The following is a 12222-nucleotide window of genomic DNA, read 5'->3' as shown; positions in this document are numbered from 1 at the left end:
CTTATAACTTTTATTGTAAATGGCTTTTTATTTTGAGCTCAGGAGGATCTTTGGCTTCTAGTTAGAGCAGAGCTTAGAAAATAGAAAATCAAGCGACTCTAGCTTAATTGAGAGATGCAGAATAAAAAATTCAAAATTCTCAAATTTGGAGTAAAAATCTGAGGCAAAAAGTTTTCTTTCTACCTTAGTTTTCTTTTTATTTTCTTTGTCCTTCTTTTTAAAAACCTTCTATTATAAAGAAATTTAAGTATGCAAAAGTAGAGAAAGTAGTTTAATGTATTCTTTTTTTTTTTTTTTGAGATGGAGTTTCGCTCTTGTTACCCAGGCTGGAGTGCAATGGCACGATCTTGGCTCACCGCAACCTCCGCCTCCTGGGTTCAGGCAATTCTCCTGCCTCAGCCTCCTGAGTAGCTGGGATTACAGGCATGCGCCACCATGCCTAGCTAATTTTTTGTACTTTTAGTAGAGACGGGGTTTCACCATGTTGACCAAGATAGTCCTGATCTCTTGACCTCATGATCCACCCGCCTCGGCCTCCCAAAGTGCTATACTCATCAACCAGTTTAAACATTCAATTCTTCACCAGTCTTATTACATATATATTTCCACCCATTCCTTTCACTTCTGTAATTATGTTAAAGCAATTTCAGATGTTATTTTATCTGTAAATATTTTAGCACTAATCTCTCAAATAAATACATATGTTTATACATATAACCGTAATGCCATTGCCATACACTCAACAGCCTTAATAGTAATTCCTTAATATTGGAAAATACCATTATCACACCTAAAAACTTAACAGAATTACTTAATATTATCAAATATCATTATCACACCTAAAATAAACACTACTTGCTTGATATTATTTAATATCCAGTCAGTGTTCAATAGTCTTGATTGTTTTATTTTTAATGTAGATTTGGTGATCCAAAAATGTTCATACATTGAAATTAATTATAAGTCTCTTGACTTTTTAAAGCTATAAGTTCCACCTCATCTCTTTTTTCCCATTACAGTTATTTGTCCTAAAGTTTAGTTCAATTTGCTTATCTCTGAAATGGTCCATAAAAGCCAACATTTTTGAGAAATGGATGATTATGAAAGATCCGTGGATGTCATTTGTAAAAAAAAAGGTTATAACTTTTCTAATGCCTTTAAGAATAATTCGTGCCTCCAAATCTAAAACAAATGAAAATCTGTGGTTTTTTTTAATACCTGTGAAGTTTATTTTCCTTATTTGAGAACTTCAGAGGTAGGCAGGTCTTTAGAAAGAATATAATTCTGTGTTTAAAATTTGAAAACTGTAACCTGTGGTAAGAAGTCTACTAGAGATCCACTAATGGGTATTGAGCTATAATTTGTAAAACACCGTTCTAATCCACTTGCCTCATTATATAGATGAGGAAACTGCTTCAGAAAAGGACAGGACATGCTCAAGATAACCCAGAGAATCCATGTAAGACAGGAGACTGGAACTTCTGACTTTCAACTGGTGCCAGGGCTAGGGATCAGATAGCCCAAATTCAAGTCCTGGTTCTCCACTCATGAACTTAAGCAAATTATTTTTGACTCTTTCTTGATCTATAAAATAAGGACAGTAATATCACCTGCCTCAAAGTGATAGGATGATTAAATGAAATGTGTAAATTCCTGAGCACAGTGCCTGGCGTGTGTTAATTTTTTACTAATTATTATTTATTTCATTATAACAGACAGGTACTAGTATAATACTTTTCCAAACAAACAAACAAACACAAAACTACAAGAGTAACAAATCCCAACTATTTGAATTGCAACGTTACTTGATTTTGCAATATCTCAGTTTTCTCCCCAACCCGTTTTTCTCTCCACACTCTAAAAGAGAGAATACTTATACCTTGCTTTGAGAATTTCGTCATGTTCTCAGGATAATTATTAAGATTTAGAAAAAAAATCATTAGGATTAAGCATAAGTGTTATTTCCCTGGTATATTTTGAAAAATGGTAATATAATTGCTTATATTTTTCTGATAGAACAAAGCATTTAGTATTTTTCTTTCTTTCTTTCTTTCTTTTGTTTCTTTTTTGGAGACAGGGTATCACTCCTGTGGCCCAGGCTGCTGGAGTGCAGTGGTGTGATCTTGGCTCACTGCAGGCTGACCTAGGCTCAGGTGATCCTCCCACCTCAGCCTCCGAAGTTGCCGGAACCACAGGCATGAGCCACCACTCTGGGCTTATGTTTTTGTATTTTTAGTGCAGCCTGGGTTTTGCTATGTTGCCCTGGTCTGAAACTCCTAGGCTCAAGGGATCTTCCCTACTCAGCCTCCCAAAGTGCTGGGATCACAGACATTAGCCACTACACCCAGCCCAGATTTATTTTTTTTTTAATTAGGGATATTTGTGGGCAATCTACCCCAAATATATGATGAAAATTAGTACTTGTGGTATAAAACATCAAATTATAGAGTAAGACTATGAAATTGAATGCAACCATAGAAAATAAGAAGCCACACATTTATCGAGGCATTAAACATTTCTTGGTAAAATTCACCACATTATTGAAGTGAAATAAGGAAAATTTGAAAATGGCCATAACTGAAGAAAAGAAGGAGATAACTGTGGGCACAGTGAAGATATTTAAGGAGAAAATGATTCTAGAGACTTAAATATTCTCTGTCATGATTATCTTGTTTCTTATGATGTAGATGCCTTATTAGAGGAACTGGAACGCTCCACCCTTCAGGACAGTGATGAATACTCCAACCCAGCTTCTCTTCCCCCTGATCAGCATTCCAGAAAGGAGAGTAACGTTGGCGAGACTTCAGAGATCCTTTCTGTTCAGGATAACACAAATCCCTTGCCGGTAACTTTTCATTTATTATAGTCCTTAAACATGGTTGTTTGAGTGCATTTCTGAAAATTAATTGTATCCCACATAAAATGATATGAAAGGAGAATCATATATCCAAGAAACAGAAAAATAGTGCCTCCATATTAATCTAAAGATGTTTTTGGAAAGAGGAAGAGAACTGAGAAAATCATCACAGAGGAACGAGCTTTTGAGACCTAAATTTTTTCTAATGAGTGCATGGTCACAGACAGTTTTGTGAGATTCACTTGGGATATTCTGATGTTACTGTCTGGGCATCAGAAATGCATGTTGCAGTTTGACTGGAATGGTACTCAAGCCAGAGATCACCTGAGGAAGGCCAGGTGGCAGAATAGACAAGTCTTCTCAGGGTGACTTTTTAGGCTCACCACTTCCCAGGTCTTATTTTCTGCTGAATAGATTAGGAAATTCAAGTGTTAGTTTACACAGAGATTATGAAGCTCTAGGGAACCAATTCAAACTAACCAAACTGACAAGTGATTATATATATTTTTAAAAACCCAGGGCAAGTGCAGTAGCTCAGGCCTGTAATTTCAGCACTTTGAGAGGCTGAGGCAGGAGGATCACTTGAGGCCAGGAATTTGAGACCAGCCTGGGCCACATGGTGAGACACCCATCTCTACGAAAAATTTAAAAATTAGCAGGGTGTGGTGGCGTGTGCCTGTGGTCCCCACCATTCAGGTGGCTGAAGCAGGAAGATCACTTGAGCCCAGGAGGTTGAGGCCGTAGTGAGCTATAATTGCTCCACTTCACCCCAGCCTGGGTGACGGAATGAGAACTCATCTCAAAAAACAAACAAAAAACAAAACCCAGAAATCAAATTTATTAATTTATGGTTACAGTGAAAGCTGTCAAATAAAACAGCTGTTAGTATTTACTCATATATGCATTCTCTTTCTATGGATAAGTCCACCTGGACGTACATTATAATTAAAAGGTTACTTGATGAGAATGGAATTAGTGTAAGATGAATTAAGTAGATCCTCTTCCCAACTGGTAATTTTGTACTGTGATATTTTGATTCATCATTGTATACTATATGAAATACCAGAAGCACAGACCTGAAATTTGAGCTCAGGGCTACTTTACCCCTAACTGTTCTTTCCTCCAGATGCATACAGTTTTAAGGATAGGAATTTCTCTCTCTACTGGGGAACGAATTTCTTTGTTCTCAGTGTTAGATTATAACTGTAGGCTCCTAAGTGCTCTCCTGCCCTTTTCCCCACTGCAGTCTATTCTCAAGCAGCCAGGTTCACCTTTAAAAACTAAAGTCAGACCCTGTTATTCTTTTACTCAAAACCCCACAATGACGCCCCATCTTATTTGGAGTAAAAGCGTTGATTTTTCTGGAGTGACCATATATCCTGGTTTATCTGAAAGAGTCCTGGGTTTATTCTTGTTTTTTTTTATCTTACTAACTTTAACCTTTTACCCCAGATTTTCAATTTAATTTGAAGTTTTGTTATCAGTATTTTCATTAGAGTAAGACAGTATGGCTTAACAGACCTCCCTCCAGCTTCTTCTGTGGTCTCATCAGTGTACAAATCACATATCCCATGCACAGAGTTTTGTTTTTGTTTTTTTCTTTTGAGATGGAGTCTCTCTCTGTCACCCAGGTTGGAGTGCAGTGGCATGATCTTGGCTCACTGCAACTTCTGCCTCCCAGGTTCAAGTGATTCTCCTGACTCAGCCTCCCGAGTATCTGGGACTACAAGGGCACACCACCATGCCCAGCTAATTTTTGTATTTTTAGTAGAGACAGGGTTTCACCATGTTGACTAGGCTGGTCTTGAGCTCTTGACCTTGTAGTTTGCCTGCCTCAGCCTCCCAAAGTGCTAGGATTACAGTCACGAGCCACTGCCCCCATCCAAGTTCTGACTTTATTATGACTAAATGCGGAAGATGGCTAACGATAACTTGTCTTTTTTCTTGATTCCATGCAGACGAAACCTAGCTAGCAGCAACTTTTCAAGAATTATATGAAGGGTGCTGGCTGTTAAAGCAAAGAGCTCAAGCACAAGTAGTCAAAGATAGCTAACTCTTCTTTTTTAAAAAAGTTTATTTATTTTACTTAGGTGCATACTATATCTGGCATTTCTCCCCATGTTATCCCTCCCCACCCTCCTCTCCTTCCACACCTTCCATTGTCTCTCCCCTACCCCCTTCGACTGTCCCCTGTGTGTGATGCTCCTCTTTCTGAGTCCACATGTTCTCGTTGTTCAACACCCACCCATGAGTGAGAACATACGTGTTTGGCTTTCTGTTCTTGGGTCAGTTTGCTGAGAATGATGGTTTCCAGATTCATCCAAGTCCCTACAAAGGACATGAACTCATTTTTTTTATGGCTGCATAATATTCCATGGTGTATATGTACCACATTTTCTTTGTCCAGTCTATCATTGATGGGCATTTGGGTTGGTTCCAGGTCTTTGCTATTGTGCACAGGGCTGCAATGAACATACGTGTGTATGTGTCTTTATAGTAGAATGATTTATAGTTCTTTGGGTATATACTCAATAGTAGGATTGCTGGGTCAAATGGAATTTCTATTTCTAGATCCTTGAGAAATCGCCACACTGTCTTCTACAATGGTTTAACTAACTCTTCTGATCTTTGATAGGAGCAGAAAAATTTCTGAGGCTTTTCCCCCTGCTGGCCACTTGGTGAACCACACTCATGCCCTCCCATGATCCGTGTGGTGGTGGCCTGTGAGATGCATGGGACCTCCTCAGACTCAGTAGAAAATGGGAGAAATTGTAGCTTAATGTCATACAAATTATGTTTAGGAAATAGAAGCTAAGCAATTTTGCCATAGAGTATAGTGTAGTCTAATTGTTTTATTAAAGCAGTTTTGTTATTATTTGTATGTACGAAGCTTAATTTGTTTTATTATATGATAATGGCTTTTTAATTTTATGGTGAAACCTTTCAGCAGTTAGCTCAAAACAAAAACAAAACAAAACTCCCATGTTTAATTGACTCAAGAAACCTGATAACGAATATGCAATGTGCAGAAAATATTTGTCAGTATTTACTGTGCATCATGCAGGCAAGTAGAGAGATCACTGTCCCTTTGAAAACCAGAAGGTACAAACATGGTGAAGAAGCTTTGGCATCTGTTTCCAAAGTTAATAATTTAAGAAGAATATGCCTTAAAATCACTTCAACATGCAGCTGCACGAGGCCTGTGTACATGTCATTGTGAAGCACACCTTTCTATTAGGATCAAATTACTCATAGTTTTGCTCATTTTCAATACCAAGTTTTCTTGTGCTTGTAAGTAAACTGGTTATAATTAATGAGTGATTTCCCTTCGAAAAGCATCAAATAATGTTTTTTAAGGTAGTGTCATTAACGGTCTCAATTCAAAAATGTATTAATTCTGGTATGTTTCAATTTTATTTTTTATCTGATTCAAAGGATCCAAAAAAATATGTAAAAATTTATTTCCTAGTCAAAAAGCTGAACATCTGACATTGTTAATGCCACTGTAAATTTAGTTGAAAAGCTCAACATTGAAGATAAACTAATGTTTCTGTTGTGAGAATATGAATACGAATGTTAATAGAGCACAGCATTGTGATAAAAATGTTCTCACCAAGTTAACAAGCTGTGGAGCAGGAATATACTTGGAATTGGTTGCAATGTGCCCAGAATTTGTGACTACATCCAAACAAGCTGCAGTATTTTGTCAGTCAAAACAGAAACTGAAACTGTCAAAATTTATATATATATATATATATATAAAATTTTGTGTATATATATATACACACACACAAAGATTATATGAGTAATTGATCTACAAAACTTTTGTGACAGAAGCTGATATTGAACACTGCCACACAAGGAAACATTTCAGAATGGCTATATATACATTCCTATGTGTTGTATGTCATCAGTTGGATTTTGGGAATGCCTGAGCCTTTGAAAAACCACTTTGTAAAGCAACCCAGATTTAGATTGCATTATGTTCAAGACCAATTGGAAATTTTTCATCGATATTATTCAATGAATGTAGCATGAAAATTCAGCTTTTGAAGCTTTTACTAAGTTACAGTTATATAAAAGAAGGCTTGAAACAGAAGAGGCTCAAATTTTTCCCTACAAAGGCCAAGGAGGAATTGAATAAATCAAAAGATGAAAGCTGATATGGTTTAATTATCTAATTTGATGATTATGCTTCAGAAAAATCTTAACTTTGATGTATTTTGACTCCTAATTTTAATTGGATAAATTTTTGTTCTTCACCAAAATTGAGAAAAATTTTGAAAGTCTGTGATTTTGCAATATCTAGATTTTGTGAAATGTTAAAAAAAAATCACAGATATAGACAACTTGAAAGTTTTATCTTATAAGAAAATTACTGAAGAAAGATCCTCTGAATGAAGGCAGAAAACAGCCCCTATGATGATGTTGGCCTGAAATATTTACATATTTTAATATAAAAATGAGAAGATTCTTCATTTAGCAGAACTTACAGGTTCATCAGTATTGAGAGAGAAAATGTGTTCTCAGTTAAAAACATTACAGTCTACAGAGAAGCATCAACTAAAATTGTCTAAAATTTCAGATATATTAACCATAAAATGAAGCTTTGAAAACTATTGCAATTTTACAAAAATAATAACACTGTTTTTTTAAAAAAACAAAAGAAAATGTATGTTCCCAAAAAATGTCCACATCCCAATGCTAGAGACAGCACTGTCTAAATAATAAATTAAGGTATGTGAATACATGTCAAGAATAATTGTCTGTGTCATTAAAAAATGTTCAGATTATATATATATATATAATATTTTTGTTCTTCACCAAAATTCAGAAAAATTTAAATATATATATATATATTTTTCTTTTTTGAGATGGATTCTCACTCTTTTGCCCAGGCTGGAGTGCAGTGGCATGATCTCGGCTCACTGCAACCTTCGCCTCCTGGGTTCAAGTGATTCTTGTGTCTCAGCCTCCTGAGTAATAGGGACTACAGGCACTCACCACCACGCCCAGAAAATTTTTTTGTGATTTTAGTACAGACGGGTTTCACCATGTTGGTCAGGCTGGTCTTAAACTCTCCAGACCTCTAATGATCAGCCTGCCTTGGCCTCCCAAAGTTCTGAGATTACAGGTGTGAGCCACTGTGCTTGGCCAATATTTTCTTAAAGATGCTTGAATGTTCATAACTTTGTGGCACTTTTAAGATATTTTAGGAAATTTTAATTTTGAAAATAAATTTTGAATAGAATTACCTTATAGGTCCACCAATATAAAAAGACCAAATTTGGGTTAATAAACATATGTTTTAAAAATGATATAATATGACTTATTTTTGGAACAACTTTTCATTCTAAAAAATCTCCCAGTTTGAACATTTGGTGATATGGCCAACCCATCTACATGATCTGGCCTCTTTACTTGCTGTCCCTGTCTCCCTGGTTCACTCTGCTCAGGCCACACTGTCCTCGTCCTGGTTTCACAAATGCTCCAGGTGCTATCCCTGCTGGCTTTTTCACCTGGATCATGTGACCCCAGGTATTTGCTTTCTTTCCTTACCTCCTATGTAAGTAAGTACCTCCTTGCTCAGCGTCCTCTTCTCAGTGAGTCCTTCCCTGATCAGTGTATTTATAATTGCTGTCTTTCCCCTACATCCCATCTTCTATCCAAAAGATTAATTTTACATATTAATTTGTTTGTTATCTGTTTCGCACCACCAGAATGTAAGCTCCAGGGCTTACAGTTTTTATCTGATTGTTTTGCTTTTTGGCTGCTACATCCACAGCCCTGGCACATGACAGGCCCTCAATAAATATTTGTTCATTAAATAAATGAATTGCTGGCCAACAACCTTTTAGATTCACATGTTATTTGTTTTCATATGTGAAGTTTAATAACACTGTAGTCTCCCCCTAGGCACCATCCGGTTTAGTTAAAGGGGGATAGCTCTGACCCATTTTATTTATTTTATGGTTCTTATCTAAGGAGGGTCAGTTTCTCTATTTCAGTGGTTTTTAGGCAAGGAAGGGCTGCCAGTATTTATTCACATGCCAACTACTCTGTTTAGAATTTGGCTTTTCTTTGTGGGATGGCTGGTAATTCCTCTGGCTTGTGAAGGAAGAGCTCAGAGATATGCCACTTGTTAGTCCCATTTAAAAGCTACAAATATGTATTAACCGTGGGTATCATTAAGCCTCAACATTCTGATAACAAAAATTTATTCTTTGCTCTTCTCTTGTCACTTATATGTCTTAGGCGCAGTTCGTGTATACTACCAATATCCAGGAGCTCAATGTCTACAGGTATTTTTTTTTCTATTAAATGCTTTTGAAAATTAAAGTTAGTAGATAATTGCTATCAATCTTGTTTGGGTGATAAATTGCTTTGCAAGTGTTTATTATTAGAACTCCTATGTCATCCTCCTCTTCCCATAGTCTTTGAGCCTAGGTGCAACTCTGCGAAGCTGACTTGACAACTTCTCAAGTTGTCTGGCATCTGGAGGGGTTGTCTAGGCTGGTGGGCTGTGCTATGTCCGTTACCACCTAAAAAAGTGTCAGTACTCCCAGAATCAACACAGGTGTTTTGTCCAAGCTAGTCCAGATGTTATGCTCCAGTTTCCTGAAAAAGAAAACACACCTGAAGAAACTTCAGCAAGATTCTAGCAATGTCAGAGCTAGGATGAGGGTTAAACTAAGCTAGTGGGTCTCATAGCCAACTGATTTTTTTCTTTCAATATTGGCTCAAGATTTATGTAGTGGGTGGAGGGGTTTCCTTTTATGAGAAATTACATATTGAAACAGATACACTTACTAAGTCATTTCTCCTGGCTAATGCAGAATTGGCAATCTGAAAAAATAAAAAGACCAATTTAGTTATTCTCTCCTTGGTTATAGCTTGCAATTTTTAACATCAGACAACTTTTTGGAAAACAGATTAAAGGGCATAAAATATAGGTAGTAAAGATTCATGCTTGGGAAAGAGTACTAGACCACACCTTATTTGGTTTCAGGACTGCAGTCAGTAGTGCACACATGCAAGGAAAATCTAAGGGAAGAACTGTGCTACAAGAAGTTTCCTTAAAACTTCCCTTTTAAGGATACTTTTCACTTTGGTGAAAGTGAGGCCAATTTATTAATACATATTGCCAGTTTATCCTAATTCCAAGGATGTTGCCAGGTGAGAATTCCTCCTAGTCATTTCCCAGTCCCTGAAACCCCAATGAAAAAATAAAAACGAAGCAAAGCAACAACAAAACAGTGGCTGTCACACAATAGGTTCTCAGTAAATATTTGGTTTCTTAAATCGAGGAAGCCAAGACTCCAATAGAAATGCAAGTGAATGCATGAACATATAACGTGAAACCTAGCCTAACCAACAGCCTGTATATCTGGCACTGTGATTAATTGATGACACACCAATACTAACCTATTGACACCCTCTTCTTCATAGTATGGGCCTCTCTGGCTTATTTCCCATCATTTCCTCCTTTTTCTCTTGCTCTATATTCTAGGGGAGCTGATCCTTGGGTTTTCCAGGTTCCAGGATCAGTTGGTTCTCACTGTCTTCAACCAATGCGGGGGCACTGTGGAGAGACTGCAGGGTAAAAAGCAGTGAAATCCAGGGCATTTCCCCCCAAGGCTCTCTGTTGCCACAGAATCTCTCTCAGCAGCTTTATCTTTTTTATGGCTTCAGCTGGAGCACAACAGATCTGCTGTGGTTTCAGCTTCCGCCTGTTGACTTGGGCCCCTAGCTCTGGTAACTTTTCCTGTTTTCTTAGTCCTTTTGGCTTAGAGGTAGTAGTGACTTCTGGGTTACTCAGTGTCTTCTGTTTTGCTTCTTAGTTCTCCCTCACCTGTGTAATCAGTTTTCTGGACTAAATTCTTTTTGTGTACTCATGTAGTTTATGTTTTCCTGACTGGACTTTGATGTACTCCCCGTTACTGAATGCCTCTGAGGGAGAGTGACATAAAATCCAGGTGACCTAGTAAATATGCAATAGATGGATGCACATCCCTGAGACTGGTATAACTCTGAGCTGGGAAGGTTAGCATGTAAATAGAATATTAGACATAAAAATTAGATTACTGCATTCTGTTTCTGCTGTTGACTCTGGCTTGCTTAAATGAACTAAACATTGCTTTTAACCTACCTTGAAAGTATTTTCAATACTAGCTGTGAACATAACATTGGAATAACATTTCTAGTATAGTTATATATCAATAGCAACATAATTTATAAATTTATCTTTTACAAGAACAAAAATAATTCTGGTAATAGTAGAGAGGAACAAGTCATAAAAATATAACAGAGAAATAAGTAAGGAAAAAACAACAGCACAATGAAGCTCCGTACTTAAGTCTGGATTCTTTTAGATGCATCTTTAGTGATTCGCATCACTGAAATCTCTGAGCACTGAAGTAAGTTGCTGCTGATGACATAGCCAGGCATCTTTACTATCTTCAAAAGGTCAGGGAACAAATCAAAGGCTCTTCTCTTTTCAGGAACGTTTCCTGAAGTGAGCACTTTAATTAGTAATCATTAACTCTTCAATGTCTGTCATTTATCTAGAATTTTATATTGTTGACTCAATAACTATTGGAGTATTATAACAATGATCTATTTCCCTTTCTACACTGCATTAGGACTTAAGTTAAAAACCGGTGGGAATTCTTTGAATAAGCACAAATTTGCCCCAACTGTAAGATGGGAAGGTTTGTAGGAATATACAAGCCCTGGTAAGAAACTGAATTTATTCTATATTTGGGCGTAGGACAGCAGAATGTGTTCACAGTCCTGCTGCCTTTTGTATTCCCAAGGCATTGTTCGAGCTGTGAGAAAAAGCTCCACTGTGCCTTCTTGGAAACCTCCAAGATGGATTGAATCAATCACTTGCATACTTGACCATTTTTGCTCTCAGATTAAAACAAAAAAATCTTGCATCTAGTAGAGGGCCTGTTGTTAAATGATCAAAAATAAGTCAACGTGAGACATGTCGTATCCAATAGACAGTGTTCTCAAGAGAGAAAAGTTTCTACTTTTCTTCTATCTTTTTCCTGGCTGGTAAATACATAAAGATAAGCAGTAAGTATACGTTTTCTTTTTGAAAATATATTTAGTGAAAGACAGAATATTTACTTTTATTTATGGCTTTGTATCTTTGTGCAGATGAGAGAAAGAGAGAGAGAGATAAAAATGTTTGGTCGCAAGGCAGAGTTTTGGTTTGCTGGGTTGTTAGCTAAGCTCTCTTAATTAACGTTGATTACAAACAGGATTTCATAGTTACCTTTTTGTACCTTTTGACCCAGTGATTCCACTTTTTAAAATTTACTCTATGTAAATGATCAAACATGGGTGCAAATATTTGT

General features: G+C 36.8%; 1 protein-coding gene across 4 annotated transcripts in view; it reads left to right on the top strand.

Annotated features, from left to right (window-relative positions):
• The window catches only part of LPXN (leupaxin), a 44002-nt gene that overhangs the window by 6270 nt on the left and 25510 nt on the right, over nt 1–12222 (top strand). For 2 of the 4 annotated variants that reach the window (XM_002755307.7, XM_035262778.3), the window contains exons 2-3: nt 2688–2845; nt 9113–9159. In XM_002755307.7, coding sequence (XP_002755353.1) covers nt 2688–2845; nt 9113–9159 — 205 coding nt within the window. The remainder of the gene's footprint in view (nt 1–2687; nt 2846–9112; nt 9160–12222) is intronic. The other 2 variants (XM_035262777.3, XM_009008166.5) reach the window with 1 other exon arrangement.

The sequence above is a fragment of the Callithrix jacchus genome, chromosome 10 (genome assembly GCF_049354715.1).
Source record: "Callithrix jacchus isolate 240 chromosome 10, calJac240_pri, whole genome shotgun sequence".
In the NCBI taxonomy this organism is placed as follows: Eukaryota; Metazoa; Chordata; class Mammalia; order Primates; family Cebidae; genus Callithrix; species Callithrix jacchus.
The sequence above is the reverse complement of the archived record's forward strand: the minus strand, read 5'-3'. Positions and strand labels throughout refer to the sequence as shown.